This window comes from Melitaea cinxia, chromosome 9 (genome assembly GCF_905220565.1).
Source record: "Melitaea cinxia chromosome 9, ilMelCinx1.1, whole genome shotgun sequence".
Taxonomy (NCBI): domain Eukaryota; kingdom Metazoa; phylum Arthropoda; class Insecta; order Lepidoptera; family Nymphalidae; genus Melitaea; species Melitaea cinxia.
The window spans coordinates 8,481,771-8,498,130 of record NC_059402.1 but is presented as its reverse complement, the minus strand read 5'-3'; the positions used below and the strand labels follow the sequence as shown (position 1 = coordinate 8,498,130).

Below are 16,360 nucleotides of genomic sequence, written 5' to 3'. Positions count from 1 at the left end.
TGCTGACCTTCTGTTGTAATGTCAGGTCAAAGTTGTAGACCTATAAACGTATAATTCTTTCTTAAGTCTTATTGAGTAGGTGAAAAAAAAAATGTTAGAAAAAAAAAATCACTAAAAGGGAGAAATCTTGCAATATGTTTCTCTAGATCGTATTGTAGACAATGTATGAATTTTATTATGTATACTGTGTATCGTAAATTTTAATACAAGACGCCATGTTAGAAATTATCTTTAAAAAAGGTCGAAATTTTGCGCTCTCTATACATTTACATTAGTCGCGAACTGGACGTTAGATAAAGACGATTTACGATAGCGTTGATGCTATTAGAAATCTAGTAATATAAAATTTCTACTAGATAATTCTTATTTGCAATCAGATTTCGGAAATGATATTACGAAAAATGAATATCTGTCTTAGAGCTCATACATATTTCGTTTAAGCTGACGCGGCTTAGGCCCGTCTTGATAAATAAATATTTATAATTTTTGAAAGTTATTCATAATGTTAATATATTTTACATCTCAGCTATAATTTTATAGAAATCGATAACGTGCTAATGAAATGGTAATCGTTTCATTATATCAGTTCATTTATTAATATTTACAAATTTGCCATTTTCTCATTCTAAAGGGTTTCGTCTTTTCTGGTGACAACCACACAATCACTGGGAGCATTACACTTTATCACCTAAAACATTTAATAGAAAATATATAATGATCATGTTATATAATACTATGTAAAGTAATTAAGTAAAAATGCGTAGATTTCTCATTTATTAAGACAGACTTTCATTCGGGTAAAAGTACATAAATATGAAATGCAAAACTTATTTAGTAATTAAATATATAATAGAACGTATTTAAAAAAAAAGAATAACTTATTACATGAATCTCACATTAAAAAAAAACACATGGAGAATACTATTAAGACTTGATTATCTTTAAAGGGCAATGGACTCAACGAATAAGCATTATGCGGAATAATTAACATAGCCAGAAAAATATTTAAAAGTAAACAAAAATAATACTACGCGTCACTATATTATTTTAATAATTTTTTTCCAACTTTAATCTGAACATTTGACGTTACAAATATAAATATGCATAAAAGAGAAAGTCTACGTATTTCGAGGTAGTAAGGTTGGCATTATTATTATTGTATCATTTACAAATATAAAATCGTAAAGAAAGTAAAACCTTTTTATGAAAACGATGTAATCTACTATTATCACTATATTTTTCGGAAGCAATTTTTTTCATAGTATGAAATTATAAAAAAAAATCCTATACTGATAATCAAAATGAAATAATCGTAATGAAACTACTAATTGTTTGATTTACACATTATAGCCCTGAACGACTATATGACGTTATTTTTCTTCATTGCCTGCTTTCGAACCACACACGGAAAAGGGCCAACTATCTTATACAATTGATAACACATGTTCTATAAGCTACATTTTAATGACTCAACCACAGAACTGACTTAATATTTAAATCTAAAAGTCAATCCGCACAAAGGATTTGGGATAGTTTGTTAATAAAATACGTAACTTTCGAACGACTCTACCAAATTGGATTTAAAAAATTGTGTTCCTTATTGTCAAGACAAAGTTTGTATTAAATAAGATGAAAAAAGTCGATATATTCACTAAAAAAGATATATCTAGAGAAAGATATCTATCGGTATGAAGTTCTTCAGCTATTACAAATTAACAGTTAATTATAATTAAAAAAAAAGAAAGAAATTACTCATAAGGATAATAAGTCTTCGTTAGAAGTATCCTATATTTTACAATACTATTTATTATATAATAACAAGGACTTACTCAGTTTATGATACCAAGTGTCTATCTATCAGTAGTCTATGTATATATATATATATATATATATATTTTAAGATTTTAACTTGATATTGTTTAAAATTTATTATTCTCACTAAATAACAAATACGTTAAATAAGCACACATTTTAATGTGATTTAGCAAAAATGTAATTTTCGTGTTAAATATATCAGGATAGAAAAAATCTTTAAATAAACTAAATAGGAGGTTATTATATAAACGGAATAAAGCATAAACTATATAAAACGATTATATTTTTATATTCATTGGGTAATATGACATCACAACAAACAAATAATTGTCGAGGTCAGAGTGATGATCGATGAACTTGAGTTGCTAATATATTTTAGCATAATGCCCACTGGCAAAGTCAAATTTTAATATATACATAATATTATTTGATTCGTATTACTTTTAAAAGGTAATAAAATGCAAATGAAATTTAACATTCAGTTCGTAATATTACTACAGGTAGTAAGAATTATGTACATTGTAATTCGACAATTAAAATTCAATAAATACTTTGACAATTATTTGTAGAACTAAACAGTATGAATAATAATAGAATATGCACCGAAGAATGAGAAACTGTTTTCCTGCATTTATTGTAATTAATACGTTTCGAATAGTTAAGTTGTCGTTACAAAGGAATCTAGTAATTCCAGCTGTTGCTTGCGAGTTTTCCCACGATCGTAAAGTATTATTATAATTTACTTTATTTACCTACTACCACTTAACTATCATACTTGACATGAGACTCGTTGACAATCGATAGAAAGGAGTAGAACTTGTTATAGTTATAGCGTATAATAATAACGGTTTAATGATAGGTTTTTGACGGAGAAAAAAATTAACGATCGACGAGAGAATAAATAATTTAATCAATATAAGTAAACTTTATTACACGCGTTATGTAACTTTCGATAAATAAATGGGAGTCGGATGTACGTTTTTTGTTGGTAATTTGTTTTAAATAATATAGCATGCAGCTGTCGATGTAATGAGTTATTGAGTAATTATTTAACTGAGGTAGGGCACAAGAGGATATATTCTGCTCAAAATCTGGACCAGCCCTTCTGGGGATGTAGAGTCGATCACAACTAAATAAGGTTTTCAAGCTGTGTTGTGTTCCTGTTGGTGAGTGAGGTGACCAGAGCTCCTGGGGGAATTCGGAATAGGGCCGGCAACACGCTTACGTTGCTTCGGGTGTCGCAGGCTTCTATAAGCTACGAAAATCGCTTACCATCAGATGATCATTACGCTTGTTTGTCGACCTAGCTGTATAAAAAAAACTTACGTTGATAAGTCTTTGGAGCGTCGACACGTAGGAATTTTCGCTGTGTATGATAGCTGCGACTACGTGTCGACGACGTAATTGGACGGGTGTGAGGTTGTCCGGCGGTGGGGCCAGAGACGGTTGAGGGACTCTACCGCCTCGTACTTCACCGCCGCAGGAAAACATGTCCTCTTCCAACTGAAAACAAAAGTTAGAAACGCAGTTTAAATATTGATCATGATCATATTCAGCCTGTAACATCCCATAGCTGGGCATTGGCCTTTTTCTCAATGTAGCTCAGTCTTAAATGTTACTTTCTTCATAATTATTTTGTAACCAATAGGAATATCCGTCAAACTACGCCGGATTTATCTCCTACCCTTCTATAGTAGAGAAAATTATTTTTTTGTCTTTTTTGCTGGAATTATATATATATATATATATATATATATATATATATATATATATATATATATATATATATATATATATATACTTCAGCCTATCGCAGTTCGCGCCAAATATTCCTTTTCTCTTCATTTTTCGGAGACATACAGTACAATTTACTATTCTGTGATAGCTTGCAGTCCAAGAGAATAGTAAGGTGATAAAGAAAGAATATTGTTTAGTATAACCATCATCGTAACATTAATAAGCTAGCCTAGTCGTTGATAAATTACTATTAAGCTAAATTTTTACTTTGAGAAAAGAATAATTGAATTGCCTAAACAAAAACAATAATTCCCTATAACTCTAGGTACATTTGGCTCTACATTGAATTAGTGAAGGCGGAGAATTAAAGCGACGTAGCCCCCATTCGACCAAATTAAGACAGTAAATTGAAGCAAAAGGTCGTTTACGTTTATTACTAGAAAGTTTTATTGGAAATTTAACATTAGAAGTGATGGCGAACATTAATTACACAAATTGGCATTAAAATAATAATAATTATTTATAATGAAATGATGCTATGACGTACTTATGGGTAAATTCAATAGGAAAATATTTTCAAAACAAGTGATTCAGTCCAATACTTAGAGACGATACGGTGCAAGTCATTTTCCTTGCTGGGTTTTTAGAATTGACAGAAAAAACAACAGTTATAGAATAAATACGTTTTTGAAAACTTTCTTTATGGCTCTAGAATTAATTTTTTAAATATTAACAATTTTAAAATTGAATACGAAAGAACGAAGTTATTTAACCTCGTAAATATTTCAGATGGGCAACACACGTCTTCGTACCGTTCAATACACAAACTCATGTGAATGTTTAAAAGAAACGCTTTATCGCAAAGTTATGTGCTAAATGTGAATGTGGTATGTAAGGTTTAGTTTCTTTGACAGTATCCAGATGATGCGATTTCACTCGTGCATTTGTTATCGACTTAGAAACTTGAGCGTGAACATGTGATGAAATTCAGCTGGCGCGCAACGAATCGTGCACCTAGCATCTATCATGCGCGTATAAACTCGTAAAATTGCCAGTCGATCACGCTACTCTATTTATACACGGGCACGACATGAACGAAACCGGTTCATTTGGACAGCGTTCTCTTTGATATTATATGATATGATATAATATGATACACGTAAACGTCAAAAGCACCGCAACCGTCAAGCGATCACGTGACTTACGTATACATCGAAAGTTGTCATCGAGTACAGAGCTTTATCACGTAGAAGTTTAACGCAGAACATTTTAAAGCATTCGCCAAAACTTATCTTCAGATGACCGGTAAGAAAAATGTGAATTCACTTTTGACATTTACGAATAGCACGTTACTCATGCCGCTTCACTAAAAATATACTGAAGTAAAAAATTACAATCGTAAACATGTATCCACTAGTGTAGCTCACTGGACAGCGATCGCATAACATTATATCACATGTTTAAATAGATTATTATTTATTTAACAGACTGTACGCGTTGACGAGGATTCCACATCGTTACTGCGGTTTGTTGTCGATCGTCGAGACACTCGCGCGTCCGATCATGATTCATCGCTATATAAATGTGAATCATGTACATATTTAATTGTATGGTTCCTTCAATAGCCGCTGGAGTTAAAGATGGCGTACGGACCGACGAGTGACGTATATTAATTCCAGAAATTATTGACAACGCATAAGCGGTCAATGGATAATTCAGGTAATCTGTTCATTGAGCTCCTTTTAAATTTATTGTCTTGTTAACTCATTGCTAACATAAAACTTAATATTGGAATGATTAATCGTTGGTTACTATTAATTGAGCAATGAGAAAATTAACTTTACCCATTATTTGTATTATTAGATTAGATCATCGTTAACAAAGACTTAGTATCTCGCTTCTTGATTGAAAATACTTCTCAGTATGAATTAGGCAATTATAACATTATAAATTGGTTCGAGAGCAATTTTCGAGTAAATCTATGTTAAGAATGTTGCTTGCATACGACAGCTAGTTCAGTATCCTGTTTCGTTCTCTTACCGCTGCCGGAATACCGGACCTAAACCGGATTTGCATACAAAATGCAATGGCCGGTGCCATATGAGTATGAATAAAGCATGGGGAAACATTTCATATCTAAATTTATGGAATACTTAGTGTGAGAATTCTAATATACCAAATAGATATTATTCAGTGTTGTGTTTCTGAGGTGAGTGGAAAGAGAAGGTGGCCAGAGGAGGGGGGAGGGGGGGTAGGATCAGCAACGCGCTTTCGATGCTTCTGGTGTTGCAGGCGTCTATAAGTTAAGGAATTCGCTAACCATCAGGTGAGCCGTACGGTTGTTGACCTAGTTATATAAAAAAGGTACACATATTTGATTTAAATTATAAAGATGAAACAAAACCAAATAATAAAAAACTACCCTCGTTTGATGTTCACTAATCGTTAATTATCATAAATGGACAACATTCCCACATCATGTTGAGTATATTATTTTTCATCAATTGTTTATCATTTACTGTCAAAATTTAAGTGCTTGTTTACTTTACAACCCATAATGTTTTCTTAATGAATACTCTTAACGGCTGTTTAATGTAGCTACTCTGTTTTTTTTTTTTTTAATACTATCACAGTTTAAAGATCTGTTTTAAATTTTAGAACAGGAAAAAAAAAATAACGGGACAACTCTGCGGCAACATAATGTCTCCAATGTGATCCAATTTTTTACTCTTTTTTTTAAATTATCGTTTATAAAATTAGTAATACACGAAATATTAAAAAAAAATAGCAACAAAAAAAAGCCACTAAGGTTTCCCTGTTGTTTTTTACTATGCTATATTCGTAATTGCGTAGCAAATGGCTTATTTGAAGGCAAAATCCTGTAGGGATGCATACTAACCTCAGGAAGTTTGGGCATTTTGTCAGTCTCGTGTGTGTGCATGTCGTACTGGTGCGTGGATCCGCGGCGAACGCTGAACCAGCGCGCGAGCCGCCCCCCGCCCTCGTCGTCGGGCGGCGGCGCGGGGGGAGACGGCGTGTTGCCGCCGCTTCGCCATCGCTCGCACAACTCGCGCGCCCGGCTCAGTGTGTTCCGCAATTGACCACTACTCCTGTTTTAAGAGAAATTTGTATTACTACTTATACTCTATGACATATTAATAGTTATAATATTAAATATTAAAACTAATTTATAGGGCGAAAAACAATCACTAATTTGTTGATTTGTTATACAAAAATAAACCTAATCATTGACTCACTTTCATTAACAGCATAATTGAAAGGATGTTGGCAATTACTCGGATACGGAAGAACTTCAATTGAGCGAAAAATATCACAGAACTAATCTTATGTATTGGTGAAACTAAATAGAAACTACACCTGTTAGATAACTTTCTGAAAATGATTTAATAGGCAACGTCCTCTACCGATTAGGAATGATTTTTTTCTACAGCTCGTGCTACAAACGATGTAGCTCCGGAACTTATATTATTATTATATATATAAAAAAATCAGCAAAAAATATTAAGATAATCTCGAACCTAGTAAACAAGATATACATATTTTGTAAAATAGATAATATAGCAAGCTGTAGAGCAAGTGGCATTCTCTCGTAATAGTTACTGATTGAAGAGATCGTTGTCTGATCTTAGCAGTCTTGTGTTGCAAATACCTTAGTACAAAGGTTCGATATTTATAATAGGAGCATTGTGTACAAACAAGCGCTTGGCTACATTAGATTAAATGTCAGTCCAATAAACGATACCGTCATCTCCCGAGTCATTGAAGTCGATGTTCGCAAATATTACTAAATGTCTTATTGACTAATAGAGGACTGTTTAAAAGACAATGGAACAATTAATTTAAACCGAGTAATGCGATGTTGATCTGAAGGCAACCGAGGGCGCAATCTTATTCTAAGCATGAGTTCAATTAAGGTATAATTTCATTTTTTTAATGTTTTTTTTAGGCGTTGGCTTGTATGCGACATGTTTCCGAACCCCCATTTACGTTCGTTCGAGGGTCGTTGAGTGTAAGAAGGTTACTTATTTTTATTTCAAAATCAACAAAAAATCAACCTCACTTTTTCATACTTTTATCATTTACACAATTAATGTTTGAAATCTCCTAATGAAACTACATATTATTTAACACGTAATCACATCTTTGTGAATCTCATACAAACATCTTGTTCAATTTCGCCTTGTAAGGTGCGAATACAAAAGGACAGGTAACGATTAAGCTTCTCATCATATTTATTCATCTCACACACTTGTAAGATAATTTTATGCCATACTGTAATAAAGATTACGTAATCGGTCATATTGAACGTAGCTTTATTATAGCCGTTTGAACGTTCGACATTACATTTCATAGTTTTATGATATATTACTGGAATAGGGATTTACATTTTATTGTAAGCGTTATATCACGTCTAGGTAATTGAGCTCGCGGTTTCGCATTCCTATCAGATTTTATTTTTATAGTTTTAATCCTGTTCAGTTAGTCCTTTCAGGCAACGCAAAATAAAATACAAGCAAAGTCAAGCAAGTAAGTACGCCTATGCAGACCATAAACGCGATAAATGATAATCAGACGCATACATTACTACTAATGAGTATTAAATGTAACTGTTTAATTAACGGAGAATAACAGTTGATTAAAATCTGTTAAATTCTAATAAAGCGCAATTATTATTACGCAATATATTACAGTGTTCATCATTAAATTAAAACTAGTTTTATAATATATAACACAGATCATATTGTTTATTGTTTTTAGACCTCGGCTTGTTTTATACTTATGTACGAGTATGTTGCTGTATTGCGTACCGTGTTGAGTGTAGATGTTAATAATTTAACGGTAGTGACAAAAGACAGTCGTATTGTGAATTGCAGCTAAGTTAATAAATAATATTATGTCGCAAGCTTTGTCGAGCCTTGAGAATACATTTAAGTGGTGTGAATCGCCCACGATCTATTGGGCTGTCACATGAATTGTACGATTAGTTATACGCTAAAAATGACATAGCACTCGCATACGAATCTGTTTCATATTACAATGACTGAGAGAATCAAAATCCATCATCACGTTTATGTTCAGACGAGTCCTTAATTTAATAGTGTAATAAAAATTAATACATTCGCTAGGTAAAATGCAAATATATAATGCAATAGGTGTATTAAAATAATCAATGATAAACAAGACAGACGACGTACTGTCTGTAGCCTCGTCACCTTATCTGTTTGACCTATAGCTTGTGTCATAACACAACACAATAACATGGATGAAATATGTTCTATTGTATATAGCACCCCTTATACGATTTTGTCTAACAAGAAACATTCATGAAATTTAGATAAACAGACGCTTTGCAATCACCGTAGTATTATTAAAGTGTAGGCATACATAATATGCCTTACATTCTTAAGATTCGTAATATTATTACTAGAACTTTAAATAATTAAAGCAATGACTACGTGTTATTTATAAAATTGTGGGTAATATACTCGTATAAACGTAAGCAGCATGAGGTAACAACGCTGACAATAGGGGCTAGAGTAATTATCCCGTACTTCAAGTATATCTGTCATTATCGCTAACGAATATGCAAATCAAAGTTAACGCCAACCTTGACATTATTTTAAATGCTTACTTTAACATGTAGGCATTATGTGTATTTAAACACGTTTATTACCCGACTGACAAAAAGGGGATATAATGTTTTTCGACATGTACCTATGAAAGTATATTAATTTGGTAAATTAAGTATCTCCACGGATTTTAGTGTCTTTATGTATTTATTAAATGGAGGCATTTGCGTCGTTTATATATTAAAAGAGGGCAAGAAAGTGTGTTATGTTGATTTTAATTTTGTCAGTCGGAATTTTAAAGTTTTCTTTAAGTACATTAGGATATCTTCAAAACTAAAGCATGATACAACTTACAAAAATTCTAATAATTTATTTTTTAAGTCAAGAATTTAAGCTTTCTAGAAATGTGTGTCAGTGTAGTCAGTGGTGCTGAATTTCGACTTGAGCCTAAATACATATACCCGTAAAACGTTTTATGAGTCAATTTAGAAAGCGGATATGCATGTATTTACTTTGAAAATCCATAACGTTACAAAGTTTTTGATGCGTAAAGTTTGATGCGTTCAATTTTGTAAAAGTAGGTCTCTGTTATTTTGGACACTATTTAGGCGGTACTTTTAAAGCATTTATGTTATAAGCATCTCACTTCGTAGGCGTGGAATTTTGAATTAGTAGCCTTTAGGTACCTATATTATTTGTCCACTAATTATGCTTCGCGGTTTAACTCGCAGTTAACACGTACAAAACGACTTCGTCACGATTACTTCTAGATAGTGCATTACTATAAAACCTACATTACATTTTAAGTAAAACCACCAGGAAAGTAATTAGGAAAAGCGCATACTATTTCATGAAGCAAATTTTACACAACGAAAATATACTGACGCAAAATCTGTAAAAATAATTAAGAACTCATAAATATCCTGCAATGGATTCTTACTAAATATATTTACGTATTGTTAGATAGGACTGTTACAATTTTATAATATAATTATATCTATGTATAGCTAAGTACAATAAAAGTCACTGTAACTAACAGTAGGGTGTTTTTGTTTTTTCTGCACCCCTCGTGAAGTGTATACTTACTTGGGAGCGTTAAGTGCGAGGGGTTAATTAATTAATATAACAAGCTCAGGTATATGAAAATAACAACCCTTATGATAATGTTATGTGTAGTAGTGTGTTACAAGCTGACTTTTTAAAACAAATAGGTAACAGTACGCTTACATATTCGGAGGAAAACAATAAATAAACATTTTTTTTTTTCCTTTTTTATATATCACTAGTTCGGCAAACAAGCGTACGGCTCACCTGATGGTAAGAGATTACCGTAGCTTATAGATGCCTGCAACACCAGAAGCATCGCAATCACGTTGCCGACCCAATCCCCAATCCAGGAGCTCTGGTCACCTTACTCACCAACAGGAACATAAAACTGCTTGAACAGTATTATTTAGCTGTGATCTTCTGTAAGGTCGAGGTACTACCCCAGTCGGGCTGCTCCAGATTTTGAGCAGGAACCTACCTCAGTTATGCTATTATCTGCCAAAGTTCGAGCATAAATCAAAGTGTCACATTGAGACAAATTGGTTTACTAGCTGGAAACAAGTCTTCTTTAACTGTCTCCTTTGTAATAACATGTCAAGGATCACATTAATAGATGTGGCGGTAAGGACAGATATAACACGAGTCGACTGTTCTTATGATTAAATACAAAAATCAAATGAGGCAATAAATAACCCATCTTAATAAATATTTTATGTGGATGAACATATGACGTCATTTATTTAATACTAGCGGGCCGTCATATTTATTTTATTGAATATATCGATTATTCTTTAATTTTCTTTTATACAAGCCTTGTTCTGATTGACTGAATTTGACGCTGTCGTTCGGAAGTTATGTGCGTACATACGTAACAGCAATTCGTTTTTTTTTAGGTACATACGCTTCAGCCTGTTATATCCCACTGCTGGGCATAGGCCTCTTTTCCAATGTAGGAGAAGGACCAGAGCTTAATCCACCACGCTGCTCCAATGCGGGTTGGCGGATATTAGGTACATAGATAGATCGTTTTTGTAAAAGACATTATAAAACACATAAAAGTATGGCCCTCTTACCTATATTATTCTATTTGTATAATTTTCGAAAGCGGTTTAGCGACTTTTGTAAAGTTCCGTTCTCTACTTGTGTTGTTTTTGTAAGTGCATCATTCTTTACAAACGACCAACTCCAAGGTATAAGTGAAATGGGTTATTAAATTAAATCAAGTCAATCAAGTATAGAAATTTTATACCACAGAAACATAAACCAAAAAATCAATCGAGTACAGGATGTACTCAATTCGCGGTCTTTTAGAAGTAGAATAATGCACTTTTATTATTGTGCTCTGAAACGATATTTAAGATAATAGAGTTAAATGGTCACTCAGTAAGACAGTGCCCTCTGTTGGCCCCTACAGTTTGAACACAGGAAATTTGTGTTAATTGACAGGGCGGCGGAGTTAATTGTTGAATGCGAGACCACACTAGTACAGGATAGGAAGTGTATGAGCCAACTTGCCAACTGTCAGCAGCAAGTTGGCACGTGTTCAGTTGGGCACATTTTAATTGCAGCTATTATAATACATATACAGAGCTCGTCATAATAAAGTCGAACATTAATTACAGTGTAGTAATTTAATGTTTTATTTATTAGAGCAATGGAAGTGTACTAATTATTATACGAGGAGTAAAACTTGTAACACATATTACTGAATTTGTTTAAGTAAATTGAAAGGGAGATTTTTAGAACGCATTAGATTAATATTGAACCTTCATTTTTACATTTAGTAAGTGATTAAGTATGATAAGTAAACACAATTATTAAGCAATTGAAATAACTTAGAATAAATTTTATGGGTAAGTAGTTGGTGATCGAGAAGTTTAAATATTTTATAGGTTGTAAAATCTTAGAATGACTGCGACGTTAAAGCTGATAGTAAATGTTCGTATCACTTAGAAGCTCCCCCATTCGACTGAATTGGTTCTAATTTCGGAATAGCCATCAATCATACTTAGTAAAGACAGTTCGAGCCTATTTACCTTCGTTTAAAATGATTCGAATGCGATGATTGAGAGATTTTTAGTACTTATGGTTCTTTGTTCTATAAATTAATTTATTGACCTTGTTTTATGTCTGTTTAATTTAAGTGACATCTTAAAAGAGAACAATTAATACATAAGCTGTTTCTATTTTTATAAAAATAATATGAAGGCAGTGAAGTTTACAAAAATTACAGATATACATATTTTCAAACTGCGCAGCGTTGAATAAAAAAATGAAGACAAATTAATGTTAAAATAAATCTTATGTTTCGTCGAGATATTTAAAACAAACAGCCCTGAATATAAAGTCTGTAGACTAATATATCGTTTGTTATTTTATTAAAAATATACGTTCTTCCAGAAGGTTTTAATGCTATTCATATCAGACTTACAAATCAGGGTCGGCGACATCTGACGAGATAAGAATACCACGAATCGCTTCAGAATTATCACTTACAAGTTCGAAGTAATCACACATTACAATAATTGTTTTGGACTTGACAAAACTTTGACCGACTTAAGTCCAAAAACAAATAAAAAATATTTGGTAATTTGTTGACGAAATATTTATACCAGTACATGCAGGAAGATATAGGTATAATTTAAATTATTTGTTAAAAAATTTCTGCTTTCAAATTGGGTTAAGGAGTGACAAGTTATAGACATACTTTTTAAACATGTTTGCACCTAGTTATGTTATGTACGAGACTCTTAATTTATTCACGTAAATTTTTGTATATGTATAATATGATAAGACAAAAAAAAAATTACCAATTTATTGAACGAATGCCATATTTTCTGTTCTACGAATTGAAAATATAAGCACATCTGGTATCAATATTATTTTATGATCCTGTATTACGGTAAAGTAATGTTTATATTTTTACCTGGAGTCCAGTGTTGAGTTTAGCCGCTGGGAGCGCCGAAGCGGTGTGTTTCTCACCGCGTGCACTGGCTCCTCCCAGCTGCCTCCCGCCGACCGGTGCTCATCTGAGGATTGAAAGACATTGCCACTCTTTAACATGTTCTTTACAATGTAATAACTACTTCATGGTAAACGTTAAGCTTTTAATTCTATGTGCCGGAGGACCGACAATGAAAACGTAGCTTTACACGTTTCCTGCCTGGATTCTTTTAGTCCTAGCGTTTCGATTTAGTAAATATTTTCTAATTCAATAAAAATAATTGAAAAATCATTTCTTTTTAAACTAACCAACATACTTTTTGCTTGAGAATATTATTATTGATTAAATAATCCATATTTTTGGTACAATTGTACGACATTAATTGAATCAATGAATGAATTAAGTAATCTAAACAAACTGATAATTATATCTTACAACTAGCTGTGCCCAAGGTTACACACGCGTTAATTTGAAAAAAAAAATAGCCTATAACCTTAGTCGATAAATGGGCCATCTAACACTGAAAGAACTTTTCAAATCGGACTAGTAGTTTCTGAGATTAGCGCGTTCAAACAAACAAACTTAGCTTTATAATATTACTATAGATAAAAGGTTGGCATTTTATCTAGTTCGTTGGCGCAGTTTATAGTGCTTTCTGTTTCGCAGGTTGCGGGTTCGATTCCCGCCTGAGTCTGGATGTAATATGTGTATTTATATATATGTTTATTAACCAAAAAAAAAAATATTTAGCTATAACAATAATTGGCTGTTACCTGTAACACAGACATTAAGTTGCTTACCATAGGAACAGACGATCGTGTGTGTAATGTGTATGTTATACGATATTTATTTATTTTGATTAAAAATTTAAAATTTTCTTTTTAAGTTTTAGTTTTAAAGTTTTAAGGCACAATAATTGCCATTTAAATTTATCTGTACGAATTTTTCTAATCATATTAATAAGTTTTTATATATTTAACTTACTTTAAATCCACTGGAATTCCATTATGAAGCAAAAAAGAAAAAATATTTTATAAGCAATACAGTACAAAATTTATCGTATCAAGTATATATATTATAACTTTACATGAATATATTTAAGGCAGTTATGAGATCCTTTTAGACATCGATTGCAACTCGAATTTCGAATCAAAATTATGTGCCTTAGAACCTTGAATACGAAGCGTGGGCGACAAGGCGACCACGTTTTTGCCATGTTGCTTGCTACTTTGGTTAATTTTGAAAAGCATGTTAAATGAAAAATATAAGGAATTCTTTTAATGTTAAATAAACATATATACGTACTTTTATATTTCTTTATCAATTTGTGTTTTATTTTAGTCAATCTGTTATCACACTTTCTTGAACGTTTCATACTTTAGTTTTAACACTGACATAACTACATCGCGACAAAAGTTTATAGAATCTTTTGTTATATAACAAGTAATATCAAGGTTAAAATAATGGTCTTTAACACTAAACACATGTCACCACTGTAAGACAGTAAGAGTATAACTAAATATAAAACTGACGTATCCCACACATACGTACATAATTATATAGTTCGTGTATATGGTGTCGTATTTATTACAACTCACACTGATGTACGAAAAATTTAATTGAGTAATTAGTAGTTTAGTTGATTTTGATATACAGAACAGAAATTATCACTATTTAAGATACAAAACATGTGAATGAATATAATAGTCATTAAATTGTCATAAATAATAGTCATGAGAAAGTGATTAGACACTTGGTAAGCAAGTGACATATTTATATAGGTATATAAACAGTAAATTATAAATTTGAATTACGTTCAACGAGTAATGGGCTACATCTACAATACCTAGTGCTAAACTATTGCAATTTAAATATCAGTACTAAAATAAACGACGGGTCATTCACACTCATATGAAAAAGAAAAAAACACGAAACATTCTACACAGGTGATTGGTTAGCGAAGCAAGTTTACACAGTAACATTTTGTTTACTATAATTAACCAATCACTTAGGTAATTACGATAATTCGGACGAGAAGTTATACATCAGTTAACTTAAATATTTATACAACGTTTATAAATATTTTAATAGTGTGCTAGAAGCGATATAATATCTTACGCCATGTTTAAATGTTGATGCTATGTCATTAAATGCAATGTTTGCTACCGTGGTATTTCCTCACGTTCAAAGTTTAAAACGCATGCTAATTTTTGTCTTACTTTAGGTCTAGTAGAAACTTTTCTATATTATTGTGACCGTGAAGAATCAGATTGCGACTTACACAATCACGTTTAAACTGTGAAGTTAACAATTGAATATAAAACTAATTCTCTATTACGTGTACTATGTTTGTACCGGATTGAATCAATATTAAAATTATATAATTAAACGAAAAAGAAAACAAAGGCTTATGAGATATTTATAATCACTTGCAAGAAATTTTGAAAATGTCTATATTCGTTAACGGATACTCTTTTGTACTTTTTATTGAAAGCAAGCAAGAGTTCCTTATTTTAAAATCTTTGTGCTAAGTTGTATGTCCACCAGATTTAAGAAAATGATCCAAAAATGTACTCCACCAAAATTAGGATAATACAATTATAAATTTAAGAGTATAACTCAACGCACATTGTTTGTGTCTTAGTATGATTACTACATTACATGATACAGGATACACTTAAAAAACACGGTTTTTTTTTTAAAAAACACAAACAGAACTTCAATTTTATTTATATGAATAGATTATAATAGAAACCTTTACTTGATATAAACCTTTGTAGTAATTGACCGCGTAAGTACAAATAATAGGTCAACTAAAATAATCGTTAATAGCAAAGGCATATTGAGTTGTCGGCCAGTATATCGGACACTGTTATCTATTTCAATTAGATAACGCTTCACCTTTATCTTAACCGTGTCTAAACTAACGTGAACTAATTAACTCCTATACACATTCTCTGTACAGCTATGTAATAGCTTTTAGATTAATGTATTGTTTAAAGTGTGGTAAGTTTATTATTATATTATACAAAGACGACATTTTTATACATATACAAGGGCTGCATTTTTTCAAGACAGATAAAAAATAAACTTTAAAATGGGAGGTAAAAACACTTAAAATACATATATTAAAAATATGACAACGCGATAGCGCAGTGGTCACGATACTCGATTTTTGCGCTGGCGGTCACAGGTTCGATTATATTCATGAGCGGTCATGATAAAC

At 31.9% G+C, this 16,360-nt stretch overlaps 1 protein-coding gene across 1 annotated transcript in view; it reads right to left on the bottom strand.

The window, feature by feature from the left end:
• LOC123656733 (rho guanine nucleotide exchange factor 10-like protein) overlaps positions 1 to 14,659 on the bottom strand; it is a 31,501-nt gene extending 16,842 nt beyond the window's left edge. Inside the window, exons 1-4 of the mRNA XM_045592393.1 lie at positions 14,440 to 14,659; positions 13,117 to 13,219; positions 6,452 to 6,662; positions 3,142 to 3,318 (exon numbers count right to left, since the gene is read on the bottom strand). Coding sequence (XP_045448349.1) covers positions 3,142 to 3,318; positions 6,452 to 6,662; positions 13,117 to 13,219; positions 14,440 to 14,509 — 561 coding nt within the window. The 5' untranslated portion in view covers positions 14,510 to 14,659. The remainder of the gene's footprint in view (positions 1 to 3,141; positions 3,319 to 6,451; positions 6,663 to 13,116; positions 13,220 to 14,439) is intronic.
• Between the last annotated feature and the right edge of the window lie 1,701 nt (positions 14,660 to 16,360).